We start from the raw sequence: 26,326 nt of genomic DNA on the forward strand, positions 1-26,326 counted from the left end.
ACACCTTTTATAGGCTAGGGCTAAGAGATGGAATGAGTATTAAATAGAGGAGTGAAGGTAGAAAAAGGGGTGAGAGTGAGTTAAGATGCAGGGAGAGATGAATGTAGTGAGACATCAAACAAAATGACACCTTTTATTGGCTAAGTAAAAATATTACAATATGCAAGCTTTCAAACATTTTGCATCTTTTTTCCAACACCATTGCGGTTTTCAAGCAGTAAATGCCTCAATGATGCTACTCAATGCCACCCAAAGGTACATGGCACTAACGTCATTGGTGTGATGAGACAAACGATCAGTGCTGTGCACTTCCTAGTCATCTGAATTTCCATCTTGCCTGAAGAAGGGTCCTGAGTTGCCTCGAAAGCTTGCATATTGTAATCTTTTTAGTTAGCCAATAAAAGGTGTCATTTTGCTTGACTTCTCATTACTTTGAGTCTTCCCAAAGATAATCAGATATAAAAACAGATTGGTGGATAAACGTTATGCCCAAGTGTTCAGCCACAGGCAAAATGGTACCATGAAATGAATTTATATAAACTCTACAAATAGAACAGGACATTTAAGGAAATTTATGATGTAAAGGAGATTTTTGTGACTGGAAAATGTAATTATCAGGAAGTGTGAGGAATTTATTTTAATCTTATGTTAAAATGGTTAGGGAAGCAGATGACTCATCACTAAAAATAAAAGCATGACTTTGAAGGAAAGATAAACAGTGTGGTGCCCACAGACTTCCAAAAGGGTAAATGGGAGGATTTTTAAAAAAAATATATGAAAAAAATAACCCATTGGAAAGATGTGAGTTGTGGACTAATGATGGCTAGAGATAACTCTTGATTTTGTGAACCTAAACTTCAACTCAGGGTTGAGATGTGACTAGAACTAGAATAGACTAGAATAGAACCTGACAGCATCAGCACAATGCAGGAGCCAACACAGATGGGTCACCAGTCCATCCAGTATTCATGCAGTATTCATGCACAGATTTATTCACACTGGGACAATTTAAAATCACCAGTTTACCTACAGAAACACCACATGGACACTGGGATTCAGGCTAAGGCTTCTTCAGCTATGAGGCAGTAGGCCGCCTGTTGGAAAATATTTATAATGGCTGTCAGACTTGAAATACAGTATTTGACCCTGGTAAACATTAAATATGGCTGCAACAGGCCTGAAGACATTAATAATCATAGTCAGAGTGTCCCCAAAAATTATCTCGCTTGGAACAAATTAAATGTCTGATTATTCTATAGGAATGGTGTGTGCAGGGACACACAGAGGCATAAAGAGATTCAGAACACTACACAAGAGAAAAAGAAACAGTGCTTTGATGGTAAAGAGAGAAAAATGAAGATGAGATCCTCTCCTATGCACTTCTAAAAGACAAACACTTTTCTTGAAGTCAGGAAATGAGCGAAAAGGCATCCTATTTGGAAATAATTAGGCCAGAGAGGGGTGTCATTTTGAAGTGTGCATGTAAGATGTTTGAATTGCAGACAAATAAACTGAAAGTTTTCTAAATGGTTTAAGATGAGAATTCAATTCATCTATCTATCTATCTATCTATCTATCTATCTATCTATCTATCTATCTATCTATGTGTTGTAACTACCATTCAGCTAAGAGAGTGGAAGAATCCTTACTCAGAAGGGGAGCCCAAGGTGGAAAGACAGGTGTCCCAACCGGGAGAGAAGAAGTTTCCTTTCCCTTTACAGTACCTGTAAAGGACTGTCTCTGGCAGCCTTTAATCCCCCAGGAGGTTAGGTGGTAGCAACCCTGGATATTGGTGCCCATTCGGACATCAGAAGATAATACCGGGAAATGGAGTCCGGTAATTCAGTCTTGCTGCCATCCTGGGGTGGTGCAAGAGGGCACTGCAGATCAATAAAAAGGACTGTGCCACCTTGTCTATTCAAGTCAGAGCTGGGAGAAAGGAAGGCAACTTGTGTTTTGTGCTTTTGTTTGAACCGGAGACTGTCTTGTGTGCTCGTGTTTGGGGTTTTGTGGCACCCCCTAGCTTTCACACTATCTATCTATCTATCTATCTATCTATCTATCTATCTATCTAATGCTGTTCAGGGTTGCACTAAGCCAGAGCCCATTCCAGCGATGAAGATCGCAAGTCAGGGATAGATGCGCCATTAAATCACATGACAAATTATACAGTCAGTTTCCTAATATGTAGACTTTTGGGTTTTTGAAGGGAAAACTGGAGAACCAAGAAAAATACCCTTTCTTCCATTTTGTTTACTGCACATATTATTATTCTTCTGGTGGATTTGATTCCATGTATTGCATCTGACGTAAGATGTCATGTCCTATTTTTTTGACTTACAGCTTTTGTGACCAAGAGTAGCATGTTCTCTGTCTTGAGTTTATATGCTCATAGGTTAATCTGGTCAATATTGTCGTATATACAGATGTTCTCATTGTGTTCCTTTAACTATATTCTGGTTACCATGGTTTCATCAGCTGTGATGATATTTGGCTTTGCTGAGAATTCTGGGTATATGAACCTTGTGTTTAGTAAAGTCAAAGGACAATTAGAACTGATTCAAAGTACTATTACCACTATTATTTTTATGATAATAATAATAGAATGACAAAGGAGATTAGAAAATTAAAAATGCTGAGACCCTCTCCCATTATCATTGTAATAATAAAATTTAAAGGAAACAGTGGATGTAATGTAGCAAAGCATTTTATACAGTATGTTTTCTGTCTGAAAACTGACTTTTAATGAAAATACAGAAAAAGTCATCTGCATAAAAGGACAGCAGTGGCTCGACTGTTTAAGGAAGCAAAGTCCTTCCTTCTATTAGGTCAGTCTTCTGTAAATCTTGTTCTGAGTCTGTCTTTATTTATGTTCTGTTGGCCTGCTTTGGAAATCTTAGAAGTCAGCCATAAAAACAGAATAAATCAAATTGTAAAATAGAGCAAAATAATATAATAATATGAAATAATAATATTAACATGCTCCAATATCACAGACCTTTTTTATCAAGCAATTATTACAGAAAGCCGAGTGCACTTTGTCAGAGAGGACTCATCCACTACATTCTCAATTACATTACTTGCTATCAGGTCACAGGTTCAGTGCTCCGAGCATAAAAAAGCAGCCTGCTCAAATACTCTTTCATTTGAACTGCTATTAATCTTTTAAATAAGCTCAATTTTAATAAACATTCACAGGCTTAAATCATGAGATGAACAGTTAGCCTTTGCAGCAATCATCAGTCAGGTATTGATGTGGGTTTAATTTTTATATCAAATATATCTGATCTAATGTTTCACCATATGTGTCATTTTCAATGTTATATTTATTTGTACAAGTGTAAATGTATGTATGATGGCTGTGTTCTTTGTCTTTCTTTTATACCTTATATTTTGCTGCCTACCTGCTGTCAACAGTTCCAGATTCTGTGAAGTTGAGACAGTGCCATCTTGACTTAATAGTCCTTGTTGTTCTTGGTCCCCATTGGTTTGACCTTCATCATCAAGCCAGCGATGTACATAAAAAACAAAGAACACAAAAGCTATTTCCGTAGAAGAACAAAGCACACATAAAGAAAGCAGTGTACAGGTAAAGCACTTCAGACTTTAAACTAGGTGAATTCTGGAAAGTTGCATTGCTCTAAACCAGGGGACCCCAACTCTGGTCCTGGAGGGCCACAGTGGCTGCAGGTTTTCATTCCAAACCTTTTCTTAATTAGTGACCTGTTTTTGCTGCTAATTAACTGCTTTTGAATTCATTTCATTTAACTTGCTATTGAAGACTCAGACCCCTTAATTGTTTCTTTTTCCTTAATTAGAAGCCAAACAATAGTGAGATACAAAATAAGCCAAAAATAGGACCAGCAAACTGTGACCATCATACAATATCTGAAAATAAAGAAAGAAGAAGGTCTCAGGAAAGTTGATCTGCTCAGGTCCTCAAAACATTTTACGAGTGCTCTTAGAAAAGAGAAACGTCTGCTACTGCACAATGAATGCAGCAACAAGCCATGGAATTAAAGAGTGAGTTAAATGCCTGATTAAGCAACTGGTTGGAGTGAAATTGGTTGGAGTTTGAGGCCCTGACTTAGTTGGTCGTCTGTTGGCTCACTCACTTTACATTTCACTTCTGTTTAAGGAAATAAATGAAGCAATTCAGAGAAATGATGAAGACATTCAGGGGAACAAATCTTTTTAAAAATTAAAATGAATTCAACAGAAGTTAATTAGCAGCAAAAACAGGTCACTAATTAAGAAAAGGGTTAGAATGAAAACCTGCAGCCACTGGGACCCTCCAGGACTGGAGTAGGGGACCCCTGCTCTAAACTTTGTAAGATGCACACCAAGGGTTTGTTTTCTTCTTGTCTGCATGGATTTTCCTCTGTGTACGTTTGTTTGTTTTTTTTTTTTTGTCTTACCACATTTTGAATGATTTGAAGGTTAAGTAGATTGGATTTTACACAGAGAAGCGTAGAGACATGGAATGCATTGCCAAGTAGTGTGGCAGACAGTAGGACTTTAGAAGGGTCTTGTTCAAAAAAGAGGATGCCAAAACCGGACGCCACTTAGACTGGCCTACCCCTACTACAAACTCTGAACTCAAGGTTCTGGTAAGGCTAGGTACACCAGGGTCCCTAATCTTCAAATTTAGACGAGGTGTCTAATCTTAAAATAGTGTAAGGGTGACTAATCTTATAGTTAACCCTGGTGTATACTTTTGCTTATTGGCATCCGCTTTAAGAACAAGAGCTCTTTAGAGACCTTAAAAACTCGACTTACTGTTTTTTTTAGAAGAATTAAATGGATAAGACTGGCGAGCTTTGTTGGGCCAAATGGCCTGCTCTCGTCCAGATCCAGTTCTAATGATGATTCCAATTTGGACCCAATGTGTGTGTGCATGAATGGGTCTTACAATAATCTCACATCCCATCCAAGGCTGATTCCTGCCTTTGTGCCCCAGCAACCCTAATTAAATGGGTTTTTAAAGGTTACATATCAAGCAACTTTTACTAGTTTATTTTTGTTGTTTTACGTTTTGTCCTACACCTGGCATCCAGTTCAATACAATGTTTATGCTTTGATCACAATACAAGGGTATTCAGCTTGCATGTCACAGTCATACTGAATACTGTACCCACTTTATCAGTGCAAGAAGAGATCTGAGGAGGACCCTGCTGAGCTATGTGACACTACTCAGAAAAGCTGATTTGCCTAGCTAGCTACCAGATTTGCAGCCATGAGTGGTATTGGCTAAAGGTTAAGTGCGGTTTCTTAGAATAACATTTGTTGTCAGAAAAACAAGGCCGACTGAGATATACAGTTATAGACACAGCCCTGAATACAAAACTCAATTGAATTTGAGTGCCTACTTCCCCAGGAAATGCATTAGGCTTCTGTGCCAGATGATTACAAGAGCTCGATCATTAGGAGAACTTAATGATCCTGTCAACAGGAGGCCAGTCTTTCACGTTAAATATTAAGACCACAAAGACCACGTGTGCCTCGTCTCTGAGGTTTATGGTGGATACTCCTCTGTAACAAGTTAAGAACCTAATCTATGAAACAGGACAAGTAAAAAACTGTTCATATTCTATATATTATATGATATGTTAATTCAGTTTATGGGGAGAAAATGTAATGCTGTGTACTTCAAATAGTTTTGCTAATTACCATATCAATTTCATGGATGTTTCAGCAGATAATGTGGCTTAGTGTTTAAAATGTTAGAACGAAGACCACAAGTTATCCAACTAAACCCCCACCATGGATCCACTGTGCAAACCAGAGTGAGGCCCAAAACGTGCCAGTCCAGTATCAGCGTGCCAGCATTGGTGCTAATGGCCTACTCATTTCTATTAGAGAGTGCCAAAAAAAATCAGGAACATTACAATTTATGAACTATGATGATAACCATCTTTACGCTTTAAGCTTCATTGTCCTTTAAATAAATTAGGATTATTTCACTTGTACTGATTATATCTACCAGGATAGTGTGCACCTGAGATCCATGGTTTGGTCACAATACGATCTAAATTGCTCCAAATGTTATACCCATTTGTGAATATGTGATATTCTGCACTCAAGAAGTCTCATATTGTAGATCCCTTCATGGAAGTAATTCATGTATTCATTTTATTTACATGCTACTGAAACACACAGATATACCATCCTAAAGTAAAATGCAAATAAATACCAAGTCAAAGATAAGGAGCTGTTGATGCTTCTTCTTCTTTTGGCTGCTCCTGTTATGTTTTCTAAATAGATACTTCTTTCAGTTCCTCCGAAATTATTACTTCTGGCACCTCACATAGACCAAGTAGATTTTTTCTATTTTGGCAATCAACATTAAAAAAATATGCTTGACGCTGATCACATTACTGATTTAACTTTGCTAAGTAGTGGTCATCACAGAAACATTGAGGTAAGGAGGTAACAGCAACACATTCCTATGGTCAGGAGTTTTGACTATTTGATGATCTTCTGTCTCTGGGGTATTCTTGCATTCTGTATCCCTGGGCTTTGTCTTGCACGCCTATTGGCTATCGTGTTTGTTTGCTGCTCAAATGCTCAATATTTAGGATTAATTCTTGCTTGTTAATATGGTTCGACATCTTGTCTTCTTATTCTTTCTTGTTCTTTCTCGCTTAACTTCCTTCTGTGACTTGCTTGATGCTCAGCAGATGTCGCTGCTCTTTTTCTTTTTGCCATTATAGTAACTATAACTTGTTTGATGATCACTAAAAAACAATACTTATGCTTGATTATGAATTCTGAACACCTATGTGCTGGGGGATTATCACTAGACAGGCTTGTGAGGACCATACTTTTATTACAATACTTTTTCTGTCCATCCGGTGCTACAATCTTACAATTTCCAAAACATATCAGGCTATATTCAGGATGATCTCTTGCTTGTTAGTGTGGTTAAGAATCTTGTTGTCTTATTCTTTCTCATTCTTCATCACTTACTTGGCTCAGTAGATGTTGCTGCCCTTTTTTTCTCTCTGCATTATAGTAGTTATTACTTTGTTTCTCAATGAAGTTGCCAAAATCACATGAGCACAGGTCACTTTGCCCTCACCATATTGCCACTATGTAAAATTTCTATATGCAGGATTACTCCTCGCTCGTTTATATGCTTCTGTATCTTTCTCTTACTTCATCATTTAATCACTTTGTGCAATGTGCTTCACACTCAGAAGATGCTGCTAGTCTTCTTTTTCTTTCTGCCATCATGGTGGTTATCACTTGGCTTCTTGATCTCTTTTCTGTAAGCACATGACTACAGGTCAAGGTTGCCACTGTCTAAAATATTTTGCACTTCCAGAACAGAGCAGGTCATAACCTTTCAATTAACACTAAGATTGATGTTCTAATCCCATTAGTTCACAAGTAAGGTAGGCAGGATGGTGTAGTTGTTAAGGCTACTGATACTGTGTTACCATGAGCAAGTCACTTCAAATGTGTTTCCTCCAACTGGTAGAACAAAAGAAATGTAACCAATTGTATCTCCAATGTTGTAACTCACTGTGGATAAGGGCATCAACCAAATATGTAAATATAGTCGCTTGGCAGACAGATATTAACATTTTATATTTATTGATTTGCGTAGAATGTGTCTGAGTCAGCACTTGTAACAAGAATCGCAATTCAGCATCGTGAAGTGCCTGCGTCACTAGGCCTCAGGTTTTGAGAATGTCCTACACTTAACTATTTTTGTATATGGTATCTTTCAGATGGCAATGAATTTATGACCACCTCTAATGCGTTAACTGCAGTATACAGAGTGCCATGAAAAGTCAATTGTAATATCCAATACCTGACTATTTGAACAAAGACTTATTTTGCTCAAGTCAAAGAATTCCTATCCATCTTCAATAGTTCATTGGGAAAGTGATCACTTATATTATCTCAAGTTGAAAAACAAATCTAATTTCCCTTTATAGAGTTTATCGGGCCATTATTGTCACATGTACTTAGTACAGTGAAATTCTTACTTGCATGTGCTACTCAACATGTAACACGTCGCCACTCTTCAGCACGATGATCAGTGAGTAGAACTTCCTCACCTCAAAATGTTTGGAAATTCTCAGAGCACATATGTATAAGTGCATACTACATACATTACACATAGATTACAAGGAGCACTTAGGCGGTTCTATTCCGAATTTATTCTGTACTTCAACTAGAAATTGTTAATGTAATGCATGGGCTAGTGCTGAATCTTCTTATTTTATGTGCTGTTTAATCCTATACAAAGAACCCTTGGGGGCTCTCGAGTCGTAAATCTCTCTCAGTTGGGGGTTGAATGCTGAGTTTTATGGACCGTTTTTGAAGCACCCTGTTGTTCTTGTGATATTCTTTTTGTTTGTTCGATTAAGCTATGTTCTGTTATAATGCTAGGCTGCCAACTCAAATGGTAAAAAAAATATACAAAGTCAGCAATTAATGGAATCAATTTTCAATTTAACTACTGTGTTTTACTAAATGTGTTTCCCATTCCTGTAACTTTAAAATAAAAGACATAGAGAAAGAAATGAAAGCCAAAGAAAAGGTAAGTAAAATGTATCTGTATTTATTTCTTAAAGCATCTTTTACCTCTCTTTGCCTTTTAATGATATGTCATGTCATTCACTGTCTATCTATCTATCTATCTATCTATCTATCTATCTATCTATCTATCTATCTATCTATCTATCTATCTATCTATCTATCTATCTATCTATCCAAAGTCACTCTTTTTCCTTTTTCCATGTTATTATTTATTAAGATTTAACAATCCTATTTGTTGAGTAAGAAAAGAATGTGGCTGTAGTGGACCGAGAAGTGTCCATTTCATACTGCTATTGGCCTAAGAGGTTTTAGGGCTAAAACAGTTTAGATAAAGGGCCTAACATGGTGAAAATCCACATGCATTTTGTTTTTCTTATGTTGTGGTGCTTGCTTTCTGAAAATAAGTTTACATTTATAGCGTTCATGCTAAGCGACCATACCTCATTTCTGCAGCCAAGGAGATTGCATCTCATTACAATAACACCATTACGATAATACTGGAGGATATTATGAGTCACCAAAAATTTATAAAATAAAGGAAAAATTAGTACAAAAAAATAGTATGTCTGAAAAGAGCATGAGTTAATTTTTGTGTGAAGATACAGAACACTCCAAAGACCAAAGATGACAAAAGAAAAGAGAAGAACAAAAAAGCTTTGGCACAATTGATAATAAATGACCACTTAGCCCTTCCATGACCCGTCTAGAAGTGCGTTGAGAAAACTGACAAGTGAGCTAACATGGCTGATTGTGAAAGCACCTCTGAAATTCTTTACTGAAGCGTTTGGGTTGTGAGAAGCTTTATGAATTTACCTTTTTCAGTTCTCCCCATGTACTCCAGTTTCCCTCATGACTCTCTCAAAGCAGAGCACTTCAGGTTGAACTGGCCCCATTATGAGTGTGTGTGTGTGTGTGTGCATAAATGGGCCCAATGATAGACTGGTGATCCGTCCAGGACTGGTTTTGCTCAGTGCTGACAGGAGTCGGTCCCTTGGATGGATTAAACAAGCCTGAGAATGTTACTTAATGTAGTATCTTTTTCAAAACTCTTTTTTATTACTTAAGAACTGTGAATTCTCACAGTCTTGGTTTCCATGACACAACACCTTGGCTAAATTCACAAAGGATTAATGCTTATCTGACATGGATGACCAAAACAGCATCGACCCGAGTGAACTCACCACAGAGGACTGGACGCAATCTTGCTGACTATTGTTCAAATGAATAAATGAATGGACAAGGCTTAGTATTAGCAATGCTGCTTAATGGTGGATGGACTTTCCAGAGCGAGGTCTCAAGCTCCGATGACTTCTGTTTCTGGTTTCTAATCATAGAAAATTCACCAAATAATACAAATATTGTAATGAACAGGTAAAAACAGTTTTTGTATTGAATTGATTCAACTCTTATTCTATCCATCCATCATCCAACCCACTATCTCCTAACTAGACGGTCACAAAGGTCTGCTGGAGCCAATCCCAGGGTGCAAGGCAGGAAACAAACCCTGGGCAGGGTGCCAGCCCACCGGAGGGCACACACACAAAGCCCAATTTAGAATCGCCAATGCACCTAACCTGCATGTCTTTGTACTGTGGGAGAAAACCAGAGCGCTCGGAGGAAACCCACGCAGACACGGGGAGAACATACAAACTCCACACAGGGAGGACCCAGGAAGCGAACCCAGGTCTCCTAACTGCGAGGCAGCAGCGCTACCACTGCGTCACCCTCAACTCTTATTTCTGGTTGTAATTCAACCCAAAAATATCTTCTTTTTTTTAAATGACATGTGAGTTTTATGTATGAGACTGCAAAGCAATGATCAGGATTTAAATCTTTTTGTAAGCCACCACTGTTAGGTGGGACGCCATCATGAACACACCAAGAGCAAATACATGTGCAGAATAAAGTCCTTTGGCCTCTGTGTGGAGCTTTCAGCCTCCTCAAGACCAACTAACCTTCATCTAGGCCTCTATTGGTGCACTCTTGGTCACAGACAGCTGAAGGTAAGGGCAGAATAATGAATCTTTACATAGTGCAGACGAGTGATTATTTTACAAATGCCAACAAAAATATAAATGAGAGAGAGATGTGGAATATTTAGGAGCTATGAAATAAAAAGAACTTGTGAAGCTTCAAGAATATATCAATAATTGTTACATCCAGGCTTCCGATATCCTATTTTTCCATTCACCTTTCAAACACACATATGCAGTAACAAAAGCCTGGCAAGGCACTGGCACAACTGCTTTATGAGGTTTTTCTCCAGATACTCCTGTTTTTCTTCCACATCCCAAAGACATTCACATGCAGTTAATAACCTTGTAACTTTAAATTAAATGAATGAGTAGCTGAGAGTCAGTGAGTGCATCAGCATATCCAGTGATGCCAGTTTAGTCCTGCTCTGGATTAAGCAGCTGCAGTGGGCTGGCACCCCGCCCAGGGTTTATTTCCTGCCTTGTGCCCTGTGTTGGCTGGGATTGGTTCCAGCAGTCCCCCAGTTATGATATAGCGGATTGGATAATGGATGGATGTATGGATTAAGCAGGTTTTGGAATATTATGTACACATGCAGGTGCTGAGGTTCAGAGCTTGCTCTGCATTGGGTGCAAATTGGGAACTAGCTTTGGTTGGACAAAACTTAATTGCAGGACATACTATTAAACAAGCTTGTTCAAACTAGGCATATTGATCGATCAGTTTAATTTAATTCACTGAGTAGAAGCTCAGAGTGCTGTAAAAAGCATATAAATTTTACAGATAACAAAATGGACTGTTGTAGAAATTCAACATCCTATCAAAGAAAGAAACATCCTCTAACAGGACAAATCAATCATCAGCCAGGAGAAGAGCAATTCATTGTATCTTTTAATTACTCCTCAACCAAATGCCTTGGAGGGAGCATTCTTCAAAAAGCAGTCTTTTACAGCATGGTCAGAATGATCAGAGAAACAAAGGATAGAGGTTCATTTTATAAACTATTGAATTTACTTACAGTGTCAATCAATGCATACATTTACTCTGGTTGGTTCGTTGGTTTACATCCAAATAACTTATCTACATGTATATCTATATAAAATCCAACGTCTCTCTGTATGTCTGTCCGCTTTTCACGAGAGAACTACTTAACGGATTTAGATCAGGTTTTTTTTCTATAATTTGCTTGAACATTCCAGTTAATTTGTCTGACTTTTCTTATTGCGGTATGTATCATAGTTCGCTTGCAGTACTGATTTATTTGCGCGAATCTGAAAGACATGCAGCAGGCCGAGGAGAGTGGGCCGGGGACCTCTTCACTCAAGCGCCAGCCTCAGGGCGTATCTTACCTTCGCTTAGCTAGTGAACAAGATAACAACTTAACAGATTTAGATTGGGTTTTTTTCTATAATTTGCTTGAACATTCTGGTTGATTTTGTGACTTTTCTCATTGCGCTATGTATCATAGTTCACTTGCGGTACTGATTTATTTGCGCAAATCTGAGGGACACGCAGCAGGCAGAGGAAAGTGGGCCGAGGCCCTCCTCACTCACACATCAGCCTCCGCTTAGCTAGTGAACGAGACAACAACGGATTTAAATCAGGTTCTTTTCATTCCGGTTGATTTTGTGACTTCTCTCATCACGCTAAGAGTCATAGTTCACTTGCAGGAGTGATATATTTGCACTAATCAGAGACAGAGGCTGCAGGCCGAGGGGAGGGGGAAGCATGACATCAGGAGTAGGGAGCCGGGCAGGGCCCTCCTCACTGTCCTGTTTCACTACTACGCCAACAGAGCCACAGGGGCCGGCTAGTATAAAATAAAAGTCTATCATATTATATTTTAGTTCTTCTTATACCTTTGAGTTGAGCCACCACCTTTGAAGTTTCTGTGCATATAACAACTGTCCATTCTGGTTGTTTTACAAGACATCTGCTATTTCTTAGTCATCTTTCAGTATATTTTGTTGTTCACTTGACCTTTATCTGGTTTCCTGATATGCCTGCATTTATCCATGCTATTATGTATGCTATTTCTTTAAGATGAATGCTATGCTACCCAAAAATTATTCTTCCACAGGACATACACAAAAAATCTGTAAGCATCTGTTGTCTTGTAGGAAACAGCAATTTCAGATGGATTAACATAAAGTGACCCTCAATGTAATTATTAATATACGGCTGACTGACAATGGAGAAGAGAAAAATAAAACTCCAGTCAGCAGCATCCCGGTAGAAAGTCAACCTTTGGAGAGTCCACAGTTGGTTTTATCTACCCATCCATTCATTTTACCAATAAGTATTATCAATTAGTAAGCCTATAAACCTATAATCTATTACATTCTAGCTTGGGATTCATTTCAGGCACCACTCCTATATGAGACTTCATGTCTTTACAAGGCACACTCTTACATGGAGACATACGTATTCACTCACAGTCAACGATGAACTTAACATGCATGTCATATGCAGGAAATGGCAATCCCTGAAGGAAATCCATCCAGACCAGGCTGCGATTTATACCCAGGTCCTTGGTGCTGTGCAGCAGCAGCACTGGCTACTGTTTGGTGAACAGAACATGAATTATTAATGACTCAGGTTCGATGGGAATTCAATTTTTTGATGCTCTAAATCGCAGAGTTTGTGGTCCACTGCATGTGTCCAGGAGATCCCATTCAAGAAATGAAACTTTTCAGGGTTTTTAAAGGTACATAATGAATACAAAAGAATACAATAAAATGTAATTGAATTATAACCCAAGTGGGGTAAATAAAAATAATAAATAGAAAAATTGACAAACATCTGAGTTATGTTGTCTGTCTGTTTATATACTCTTTAACCTTTTTTGCCAAGTTATAATTCTAATTCTTCATCTTCTTCTTTAATCCAGTCATTTTCTGTTAACTCTTGACAATCCATCTTCATTTATTTCTGATAGAAAAGAAGTTTATCAGTTTCTATTAGTGGATTATACGTATATATTTTTTATTACTTTGATTTGTGTACAACTTGAATGCTGGAAGAGCCAAATCTAATAAAGTGTAATTAATGTTTCCTAGGCTACTCAGGCATGGCTGCCAATTAATTTTAATTCATGCAGAGAAGCCTGCAACAAGGAAGATATGAAATCATGAAGTAAAACTTCCCTCCGAGAGTAGTAAGGTTAGGGAAACAAAGTGGTTGAAGGATGTTTTAGTCAGGCAAAATTTTTAAAGTTTCCAGCAGTGTTTTATACCACACAAGATTGATTTTCCTTCACATGCAGTGTGACGACGATAAATACATCTATATGTAAGAAAGCAACAGGGTACACCAATTAATCATGCTGTCTGCATGCAAATGAGCAGGACGCAAAGGGTTGTGGGAGATCTCATGTCCTGCTCGGGTACCAACCAGTGGACTGCTTTGTTAGTGTAAATAGCTGTAGGATGAATAGGGTTGTTGTATCCCTGTCTCCCATACCGTCCATAAAAACTTTCTTGTGTGTTCTCACCACTCAGCTTCCCCTGTTGCCCCTCCTGCTGTTTGTCATGTTTGTCTGCTATCAATTACAAAAGCTTAGCAGTGGGATGTGAATAAGCATTGCAAGGAGATGCAAGTCTCATAGATCAAGTGTGGTGACTGATTGTGTCCTCGGCTTTTAGTAACAGTAAGCAGCATATTTATAATATTGTGTATGACATGCAGTAAGTAGAACACAATACAACGCTGTTGCAATGTGCAGTCAACTTATTGGAGAATATTTCACTTTCTGGACAAATGCATTTTAAAAATAAAAATATCAGTTTACTGGAAAATGTAATGGTTAAAATTGGATACAATTCTGACAGTTATGTAAACTATCTTTATGTGTTGAGTTTCTCATCTTCCTGTTATTTTTCTGGTATATTAATTGAATTATTAACAAATTAACAGAAGTGTGGGCTTGTTCTCATTCTAATGTATCAGTTTTCAATGATCTCTACCATCTTTTAGTTGTCTGGTGCAAAGATTAATTTGTAAATAAATACTGTATGTTGAATTATTTACAGCCTAATTTATTGTTTAATTCAATGGCACAGTTTTATTTTTTATGAATTTCAACAACTTTCACTCCCTCTATCCAATGAAATCTCACTACTTCACGTTGTTCAGTAATGGTGCATCACTGCAACAGACCATTCATGTTCATTTGACCTTGGCTTCAACTAAACTAACAGCAGAACGCTGCACTGTGTGTATTTCGAATTACCCATAAGCCATCATGAGTATATTATATCACATGAGGTCCAGTCCGATGTGGTTACTGTGTAAGTTCAAATTGTCATTACTTTTGGATTCACTCTTATATTATTAGACTAGCTGTGCCCCGCAGCTCCTCCCACGTATTAGTGAAAAAGAACAGTGAGAAGGGTCCTGCCCAGCTCCCTACTCCTGATGTTACGCTTCCCCCTGACCTCAGCCCACAGCCTCTGTCTTGGATGAGCGCGAATATATTGCTGCTGCAAGCAAACTATGATTCTTAATGCAATGAGAGAAGTTGCAAAATCAACTGGTATGTTCAAGCAAATTATTGAAAAAAACCCGAAAAAATCCGTTAAGTCTCGTGAAAAGTGGACAGACAGACAGACAGACGGACAGATTTTCTATAGTTAGAGAAGATAGCTGCTGCCTTCACAAGAACTTTCCTTAACTAGACATTGTTTCTGCCCTCATTCTAATCTGTACACTTTAAACTAAACATTGTGTAGCCTGCTTTTGTAAGAAATTCAATTTAATTAATTAAATTTAGTGAAATTCAAAAGAGCAGCATGTGGTATAATTAGAAAAAAGGTAACATGCAGGTAGGGCACAAAGCACAACGCCGAAACTTCCACAGGAAAACTCCAAAGCAAAGAAGTATATATTTATGCACAATATCCATCCATCGATCCATCCATCCACTCATCCATCCATCTCCTAAACCTTCTTTATCCTGAGCAGGGTCACAAGAAAGTTAGAGGTTATTCCAGCAATCATATCTTTTAAGAATTCTAACAAGTCTCTTAAGATGTTCAGGTCAGCTGCTCTCTACAAAGCATCACAATTCAGGCAACAATGATAACTGAAGGTCTGACGCATTTACTGAATCTGACTGAGTCTTCAGTTAGTTCATTTTTATTCCTCCTCCTGTTGTTATCTGTTCATATTGACAGAGACTCGCTTAAATGGGCATTTCAGAGAAGAGCAGGTCATTCAAGGCCACTAAAACCTGTGTGTGTCTTTGCTAAGAAATCAGAGAGCAAATGTTACCGAGTGAAACGCACACGCATGCTCATAATATAGGATGTCTTTTCTATTTCATTAAAAAAGAATCTCATTGCTGGGTATGTCAGACTTAACAAACCAAGAGCAGAAAATAACCTCTTAATTAAATAAGATCAATGACAAACAGGAATTGCCCACTGATTAGGAAATGACTTCGACTGTTCATTTCCAACACTCAAGAGCAAGTCTGAAACAATAGTCATTGGCCATTTTTCAGTATAAAAATTTCAGCTCACCCATTTTCTGAATCTGCCTATTCAGACATATGGGACTCAGGGGTCTACTGTGGAACTATAACCTAGGTGGGGAGTCCACACATTCCTCCGCTTGGCCAATTTAGACTTTCCAGTTACCCTAGTGTCCAAGGTTTTGAAGTATGAGAATACACAGACACAGGGAAAATGTGTAATCTCCAAACTACTTCATATAATTACAGTATATAATACCAAAATATCTGCTTGTTAACCGGATTACTGCATTGCAGGATGAGAGATGGCTTCAAAGGTGAGGCAGGAATCAACTTTGGCTGATACTAGACCACCATAGAGACTTGATTAATTAACACATGCACATTAACAGCTGCCAACAAAAGCCCACCAAAGACAGAATAAAAACATACAAACTCCACACAGGCAGCTGAACCAGATGAATTTTACACCCGGACATGTGGAGCAATGAGTAACAGTTGATCGTTATACTGAATGCAAGGTAAGGCAAAAAGAAAGGATTGCAGGTGACCAGGAGAAGAAACTTTGATAAAAGTTGCCAAAAATAAGTCGTTAACAGAAGGTCTGTCTGATATTTTGTCAAACCTAAAAAACTAAGTCTTTAGCCAAAAGTCTTTTCAACTGAAATGGATAGCTAAACATTAACCCTGATTTCACAGTGAATTTCTGTGATTTATCTGTAGTACTAGGGTGTTGTACCATGTTATTACGAATGTAGTGAGAAGTTAAGTATTCAGGAATGAGAAAAAGTTTACATGATGAGATCTGTACCAGCAATAATGAGATAATTCATGCTGACAGACTTCTGAAGAGTGTTGGATTATTTTTGTGTTAAGAAGAAAAGACAATAGACTGTACGCGTGTTCACTCAAACATTTCAGTTCAGGATAAAACTATTTCCATCCCATGGACTTAAGCAAATGGAGCAAAATGCCACCTCATGCTGGAGGTGAGGGTCAAGTCTGTGATATTAATACATAGAACCAATGAGTTCCCATACGATGTAGGCCCTGGACCACTAGCCACTTCTGTGTGTCGTGTTCCCACTGCACAACAGGAACTGTAACCTTTATGCAAAATATGTAAAGAAGAACAACAGTGATGTGTTGTGAAGTAAGGCACGTTTGGGAGTTCATATGGGAGATGGGGGACCCCCTCCTTAACTATTTTGATGCACTTTGGACTTCATGGGGGAGATTATTGCTTTGATACGGTGCATTGCATGTGCACCAGAGAGGTAGCTATGAACAGTTGTGCGGTTAGAAGTGCAGTGTGATCAGGAGTTCATTGGACACCCTCACACCTTATTGCTTTGAATTGATCACAAGTTCATGGAAAATATTATGTTTGTGGTGTGAAGTGCAGCACTCCATCTTCACTGATAACTCTCCGAAGTCCAACCTACTTATACATTTGTAAGATGTCACCAGTGCTTGTGACTAACCAATCAGCACAATTCATTGCCTGAGCCCCTCCCACGATACTTCCTTGTTGAACGGAAAGTATGTACCCTGAAGTAGGAGCGAAGAAAAGTACCATGAACTATAAATGTCTCGAATTCCTGATGTGGGAATGCTACAAAAGTTCCTGGGATTCTGATATGTTTGATTATGATTTAGTAATTATGTATTACTTTAAATGCACATCCATTCCTTGAGTTCTGTGTGTGGTAACCCAAGAGGTGTGATCACCCTGACATCAATGTTGCTGAGACCCCCCTTTGGCTATATAATGGGTGAGAGAAGAGGATCTCAGCAGTGGTGCATTGAGTTTGTATTGGAGTTAAAGCAAGTATTGTTATTTCTTTGATTTGTTATTTGTTTCTGGATTTGCCTGTGGATGTGTGTATTTGGAATTGCTTGCCTTTGGATTGCCTTATAGGCATATCCTTATTTGCTCTTTTGAACATTTTTACTTTTTTCTAAATTTTTGTAATAAATCTGCATTGATACAGATTCTATGTGGTACTTGTCTCTACCAGCCAGAGTTTGATGGTTCTGTAACCTTGTGAAGCATCTTTGAGTTATATTTTTGTGGCTTGTTTTATACTTTTAATGCCAGCTCTCCTTTATGGGTCTGTGTTGGCTGAAACCAGTGTGTACTAGTTGGGGCTCATTAAAGTTAAGCATTGATCTGCATTATGAGTCTTTTGGAGGCCTCACACATTCTTGTTGCCATGGTTCTCATCACAAGAGTCTAAATGAAATGAAAATCTAAGATCTAAGTTAATGCAATAATGATGACACAGTATTATGGAAACAAACAAGAAAAGAATTACAGAAGTCTCCATAGGGTATCAGTGAACTCATAGAGGGACAAAAGAGCAGTAGTCTAAGGCAGTATCTGCTCCTAAGGTTAAGGTGCCTCTGGGAATATTATGTAAATTAACATCGGGTGACAAAATATTAACATGTAGTAAAATAAATGAAAACTGCTTTCTCTAGAATTTAGACAGAATATCCCAAATATTATATATGATTCTTTGGTGTTTGGGGGTACTCTTGGAATTGTGAATATTTCTAGAATGTGATTATTGTTTATCGTTATTTTATTATGTTTGTGTCACCATTTTATATGTTGTTTTTTTAAGGTGATTGCCACCATGTTTTTTATGAATATTATCTCATTGCTAGTCATGTGCCTCATGACCTTTGGTGTCACTATTGCACTGCTGAACGTCCAAGCTTCAGGATGGCGTTTCTCAACCTTTAAGTATTTGCGACCCGAGTTTTCATAACAGTTTTAATCGCGCCCCCCCTAACATTTTTTTAAAATGTAGATGCATATTTTATTATACCTAATTAACTTTTATTGACATATTAACTCTATATTTATTGTTCTAGTATCAGAATGTAGTTTAAGTTAATTTGTTTTGGTTTCAACAGATGTTTTTTTCATATTTTTGATTCTTGTTTTCTTTTTTTCACATCTTCGCACCCCCCTTTTTGTTACTTCATGCCCCCATAGGGGAGCCCACCCTACAGGTTGACAACCACTGCTTTAGGATATGAAAAACAACAGTGTGATTAGCTGATGATTATGGAGCTACATGTTTTGTATTTTTTTACTTTGACTTTTGGTTTTCATTTTGGGCGTTGGAAATTCAATACAACTGACATTCTGGCTTTTATCCACTGCCCATTTTACATGAAGTGATTTATCTCTTATTTACTGCCTTTGTTTTTGCCCTTGTGGCCTGCAAATTTCCTCCAAACTTCTGTCAGTGCTCCAAATTAATAACAATAATAATAATGAATTACATTTATATAGCCCTTTTCTAACCAACTGAAAGGACTTTACATAGAAAGGGGGAACCCCTTTAACGACCACCAATGTCAATATGTGGCATCCATTCTTACTGCAGTCTGCTCACCACACATTAGCAATTAGGTGGTGAAGTGATGAGAGAGAGGGGTAGCCAATTAGAAGCTGGATGTGGAATGGCCAGGCTGTGGGGGGTAATTTAGCCAGTACATTTGGAAGCACCCTACTCTTTTTAAAAGATGCCCAGGTATCTTCTATGACCACAGAGAGTCAGGACCTCAGCTTTATGTCTCATCTGAAAGATGGATTAGCCTACTACTAAGGTTTCAAGTGCATCTTTGAACAGTTATTTATAACTTGAAACATTTTTAAACCCCGGAGTCTGACTGTGGCACTTAAATGGTAGCAATTGGATTGCTGTAAATTTTTATAGTCTGAGGAAATCAAAAGTGGAACAAATAAGAGCTACCAGTCTCATAGATTCACTTAGTTGTCCCCCGATCCACTTTTAATGGAATCTGTGGTACTCAATTTCTTACTGAAGTCAGCAAACATAAATCACTGCTTATGTACTGTAAATGTGAGTCAGTCCTCCTTTGGGATTGGCCCAGATTTGAAAGCAGATAAAATGTACGGGCCTCGATTAAAAAAAAACAAATTGCCTCAATTAAAAGGATGCAAGCTGGTAAAATGTCACCGAGGTGACAGTAAATGACATTTTAAGTGAGTCAGATGTTTCTTAGCAATCGCATCAAAGTTGTGCAGACCTCCCTATCTTGACTCAAAAAAAGTTTTCACAAAAAGACTTAATGTCCCCTTTGAAAATTTAATGTAACCCTCTATGTATCTGCAGTGGCCTTTTTGTAACTCTGTCTTTCATTTTGGATAATATACAGTACTGTAATATTAACTTAGCATTATCAGTTTTGGCACCAGAGCCTAGTGCACCAGTTTCAGGGGAAAACTGGGGAACAAATGTAAACTGGGCACCATGCTATCACAGGGACACACTCACTCGTCTCATAGTCATAAGTATTGCTGAGCGTTGAAATTCATGAAAAATATTTTTTGCAGAAAATATGCTGTGTTTGCTGGTGATTTTGTTCGCTGAATATTTTCCTGGAAATCTGCAGAGTGGACGGCTTAAATGGAAATTTTTTTCCCAGAGGCCCATGATGGTTTTGTGAGGCCAGCATGACAACACAAAGCTGTAAAAGCCATTCCATGATTTGAGAGCTTAAAAAAAAAACTTGCAGTATTGAGGCATACATAGCTGATCAATATGAGAATAACATGACTACTGCTGTTGGATGTTTAAAATTAATCTCCAGGTGCTCGCTCACTCACTTGCCACCGTGCAGCGCAGCATGGCTAATTATGCAGCTGTGAGTCACAATAAGTCTTAAAGAAGCCTTCCCTTCCTGAAACACACATGTAATTCTGTAAAATAATAATAATAATAATAATAACAATAATGAACGATTTGATGGAAGAAAAATGTGAAAAGTCTGTACAAATAGATCAGAAACATAGAGAAGATGTTCCAGCTGCACCCAGTTCCATGACTTCAATGGAATGTACCCACAAGTCCCACAATGAAGCCCTCTTTGCATGGCCAATGCGTATCCCAAAATTATAACTCTGTGAGCAAATTGATAGTTTGTGACCATTTTCAGAATTTTGTTTGTGGTGTTCATTCAATTGCTTCTTTTGTTGCCTGAGGTGTGGAGGAGCTATAGGTTGGCACTGCTGCTTCACAGCTCAGCTCACATTTTTTTCCATAATATTCAGTTCAGCATAGTTCACAGGGACACTTAAAAGACCATTACAGTATTACAATCCACTCAGAATTAGTTTGGTTCCTCCTTCTCCATTGACTTCAATGCATTTTGTGGAGTTCAGCAAAATTACCGAACATTTCTGCAGTTTTGCCAATCTCGTGGCAAAGTGATCTCCACTGGGATTACTCATCAATAGTTATCAGTTAACCTGACACACATGTCTTTGGAACTGTACTGGGAATCTCTAATAAGTTATATATATATATATATACAGTATATATCATTCAAAGCTTTTAAAAAGTAGGTAAGATGTTGAACCAACTTAGCTATTAGCCAGCCAAATTAGCCAGACCTGTGAAAAGACATTGGGAGAACATGTAAACTCCACATACATTGATCAAATTCAGCCTTCAAACCCAGTCTACTGGAACCAGTGGCTCTCAGGTTCACTCATGAAGGCTCCTATAGCTGCAGGTTTTCATTTTCCCCAACTTCTGCTGTCATAATTAAGACAGCTGTTATTTCCAAGATTTTTATGTTGTGGTCTCAATCGAGAAATTACAAAACTGGGTTTGCCAATTTTTATTAAAATGTAAAAAGCATTTATGCACAGCATGTGTGGTATATCGAGTGAAGTCCATGGCAATGCGCAATTTAAAATAAATTAGAGCACTCAGACTTTGGAGGGTTGTAGATGTGCATGGCAGAGCAGCTCTGGAGTGTTGATGGGCTAATCAACTTATTGTGCGTTCACGTGCAGACGCGTGTGATTTGGCCGATTATCTCATTAGCACTCTAGAGTTATCATCAAACTGTCATCATCAAATTCTTCCATGAGAACCCTGAATGCCATGAGGACTGATTGAGGTCATTTATGTTAGGTAGAATGCCTAGAGGGGGCTGGGTGGTCTCGTGGCCTCGAACGCCTGTAGATTTTATTTTTTTCTCCAGCGTTTTTTTTTTGTTTTTTTCTGTCCTCCCTGGCCATCAGAACTTTTATTCGGTGTTAACTAGTGTTCCCTAATTTTAATTCTAATTTATTTTGTCTATGTCTTTCTTCATCAGGTAAAGCACTTTGAGCTATATTGTTTGTATGAAAATGTGCTATACAGTAATCCCTGCTCGATCGCGGGGGTTGCGTTCCAGAATCCCCTGCGATAGATGAAAATCCACAAAGTAGAAACCATATGTTTGTATGGTTATTTTTATATATTTTAAGCCCTTATAAACTCTCCCACACTGTTAACATTATTAGAGCCCTCTAGACATGAAATAACATCCTTTAGTCAAAAGATTAAACTGTGCTCCATGACAAGACAGAGATGACAGTTCTTTCTCACAATTAAAAGAATGCAAACGTATCTTCTCTTCAAAGGTGTGCGTGCGTCAGGAGCAGAGAATTTCAGAGAGAGAGAGCAAGAGAGAGAGCGCTCGTTAAGAAAAGCAAACAATCAAAAAATTAATACGTGCTTTTGTGCTTTTAAGTATGCTGAAGCACTGCGATAAAGCGGCATTTTTTAGAGGAGCGTTCATATCCTCTGTGCAAACAGCCCCTCTACTCACACCCCCTCTGTTAGGCGCAGAGAATGTCAGAGAGAGTGAGAGAGACAGAGAAAAGCAAACAATCAAGCACCACGCGGGAAGCATATTGTATATCATTGAGGAGTTTTAGTTAATATGTAATACATACTCTGATTGGGTAGCTTCTAAGCCATCTGCCAATAGCGTCCCTTGTATGAAATCAACTGGGCAAACAAACTGAGGAAGCATGTAGCATACATTAAAAGACCCACTGTCTGCAGAAATCCGCGAACCAGAGAAAAATCTGTGATATATATTTAGATATGCTTACATTTAAAATCCACGATGGAGTGAAGCCGCGAAAGTCGAAGCGCGATATAGAGAGCGATCACTGTATAAATAAATGTTGTTGTTGTTGGAGTCTGTAATCGGTGTCAACACTCCTGCATCCCTAATAGCATAAAAGGGGCCTGAACAGGAAACAGAGAAAAAAAATCAGAAGAAAATGAAAAAGATAGTAGGTTAAAGCAAAAGTGAAAGTAAAGAAGGGCAGGATAATGGAGGAGCCCATGGTGATGTGGAGTGAAAGCAGGTGGTCGGAAGTGAGCCCCAACAGCAACATATGGTCAAAGAGGGGCAGAGGTCGCTCCTGCTGAGTGCATCAGGGAGCAGTAGTGTAGCAGTGACTTATCACATATCCCTGCTGAGTGCCTAGGATGGTAGCGTGAGAGAAAAGCAGGGATTGGCACAGCATCCTTGCTGTCACCAAACGACTCGAGTCAGGGACCCGAGCCAAAATCATTGAAATGACTACAGCTGTTGGTGGACATCTCCTCGTGCTGCAGAGACCCCTAAAGGGTAAGCAGAGGAGCGTGTCAGTTTTAGAAAGAAGCATATTGGCTCTAGATTGTTTTTAAAGGAACAGATTCTGTGTTGTGTTAACCTTCTTTTAAGTATTTGGATTATTTATTGTTTATAATGGATTTTAACCTTCACATGCACACTTTTTTTTACTGGATTATTTATAGAAGACTCTGCTCTATATTTTAGTTTGCATATGGTTTGTTAATAAACCATTGGTGTACTTTTGTACCAATTCTTGTCATCCTCATTGTCTAGTACATCACGGTTGTGACTATCGACGTTTCCGGGTGCAAGTTGTGTCGGGCTACCAGGGCCAACCTGGACCATTACAGTATGATACATTGTGATAATTTAATGTTGTTTTATCTTGCTTATTAAGATTATCATTTTCATTCTGATTATGCACTACTAATGATCACCCTAGTGGGTCAGACACTGAAGTAACTGCGGCCTTTCAGCATCTTGTATTTAAAAAATACAAACTTTAAAAGCATTGCTTTCATTTTTGTTGTTTTAATAGTCATATTTTTTGCTTCTGTGTCTGCTCCATCCATCATTAATTGTAATTTTTGGATACAATTTAACAAGCAAAAAATATGACTATTAAAACAACAAAAATGAAAGCAATGCTTTTAAAGTTTTGAGGAAAACAAAAATACTGTTATGTTTCTCATACATGTAAATATCATAATACTACATTTTTCGAGAATGCAAAAATAAAAGAAGAATAATTAGAAAATGACATCAACAACAGGAAGCTTCTTTGGGAAACTTGATGGTGGAAAACATGTAGCCATCATAGGCCTCCAGAACTGAACTTGAGGGCCACCGGTCTAGAATTGTAAGGCTGCTGTGCTGCCATGTGCCACTGTTCCATCACTCTACTGTTTAATTTTATGTTCTTGCTATTTTGATTTCTCTTGCCTAAGTTGTAGTATGTGCTATTGGATTTAAAGCTAGTATTGTTGAACTCTGCATACAAGTTTGACTGTTGACTGTGTTAAGTTGTTACATTTTAGTCATCTTGGTAACAGATTCCCTGTGGAGATTTATATGGTTTTAAAGGTTTTTGGGATGCTGTATCCATGTTTAGCATTAGTTTTTTATTTCAGTTTTATTTTGCTATAGTTAAAATATATTTGTTATGTCCGTGAACTGACTAGATTTGGAAAATGACCAGGGCAAGAAATAAGAAACAGAAAAGGGCCAAAACTGGAAGATCAAAGACAGTACAATGTTAACATTACATTGTCTGCTTTTTTTATTTTTGTTTTTTTCATTTTTATTACTATTTAATTTAATATTGTTTCTTTGTATCAGTATACTGCTGCTGGATTATGTGAATTTCCCCTTGGGATTAATAAAGTATCTATCTATCTATCTATCTACAAGAGACAAAAATAATGGTCAAAATCAGAAACATGAAAAAATACTGAAGACTGTAGAATGAGCACAACAAAAAGGTTTTTATCTCCACAGCTGCAATAAGGAAGTGATCATTTAGATGACTTTTTACCCCATCACGTTGTTACCCAAAGGTCGTGACATGCAAGGACTTAGCAATGCATGAAGCAGCTCTGACGTCAGGAACAAATCATAGCAGCAATAGTACAAGATACAAAATGGTAGACAAAACAAACCAAAACAATTTCGATAACTTTTTATGCAGTTGGAAGTTCCAAAAATAAATTTAAATTAAAATTAAATTAATTTAAATTATTAAATAATAATAATAAGGAGCCTTCAAAACTCCTAAAATGACTGTTTGATTTAGGAAAACCATACTAAAAAACATATAAGAAAATAAAAACAAACCAATGCCTTTTTTCACTGATATTTTGTGTTGCAGTTGCTACCACATTGTTAAGGAAATTGGACCTGAAATACATGGTGTGCGATGTCACCATTGTGACAATACAAAGGTCAGTGCCACACACTTATAAATATTAAAAAAATCAGTGAGTACATTTTGTTAAAAGGTTTATTTGCTTTGAATTTTCAATTTTGAGGTTAGGAGTTTGTTTTAAGTCTGATGAAAGACCAACTTGATTTTCTGGTTATCGAACTGGGCTTAATTTTTAATAACATTCATCTTCTGGTCCTCATTTAAAAATATCCCATCTGTTTCTTGATCAAAGAAGAATAAAAGCATATAAATAGTGCATAAGGCAAGTCCTACTTGAGGGTACTTGGAAATTGATATAAGAATAATAATGACATTCTTAACTGTTCTTTTCTTTGTTTAGTGCTTTGTGTATTTGTAATGAAAAGTGCTGTAAAAATAAGAAATCACTAAGGGACAGTGGTAAGCAGAACTCCACATAAGCTGCCTATCAAACAGTGAGGTCCAGGTGGAATTTAAGATATCCAAGAAAATAATAAATGATTTTCATCACATATCTTGAATGGGTTCTTAACACTTGAAAAGAGAAACAACTCAGACTGATGTACAACAAAAGTCAGAAAAAGAGTAATGCAAAGATTACAAAGATAAATACGTCGGCCATCTTTTTTTTTGTAATTTTGGAGATGTGAAAAGAAGGAGCCTAACCCAACAGCAACAGGATCTAGGCAGGAATATTCAGTCCATCACTGACACACATGTCCTGAGGTAATTTAGGATCAACACGTTACATGAAGGCATATCTATGGACTATGGAGAGAAAATCCTATCTCTGCAGCCATCCCAAAAAGGCATCTAAGCCCAGTATGAAATTGGGATCAAAAAGAAGATCAAGATTTAAAAGAAGATATGTGACTTTAAAAAAAAATACAAATTCAGAAAGGAAAAATCTTATTTTTGCCCTAAAACTTACTCTGCTAAGCAATTTCACCTTCCAAATGTCCAAGCATCTG

General features: G+C 37.7%; 1 protein-coding gene across 1 annotated transcript in view; it reads right to left on the minus strand.

Annotated features, from left to right (window-relative positions):
- The window catches only part of prrt4 (proline rich transmembrane protein 4), an 86,990-nt gene that overhangs the window by 23,499 nt on the left and 37,165 nt on the right, over positions 1–26,326 (minus strand). Inside the window, exon 3 of the mRNA XM_039761447.1 lies at positions 3,405–3,494. Coding sequence (XP_039617381.1) covers positions 3,405–3,494 — 90 coding nt within the window. The remainder of the gene's footprint in view (positions 1–3,404; positions 3,495–26,326) is intronic.

The sequence above is a fragment of the Polypterus senegalus genome, chromosome 8 (genome assembly GCF_016835505.1).
Source record: "Polypterus senegalus isolate Bchr_013 chromosome 8, ASM1683550v1, whole genome shotgun sequence".
NCBI lineage: Eukaryota > Metazoa > Chordata > Cladistia > Polypteriformes > Polypteridae > Polypterus > Polypterus senegalus.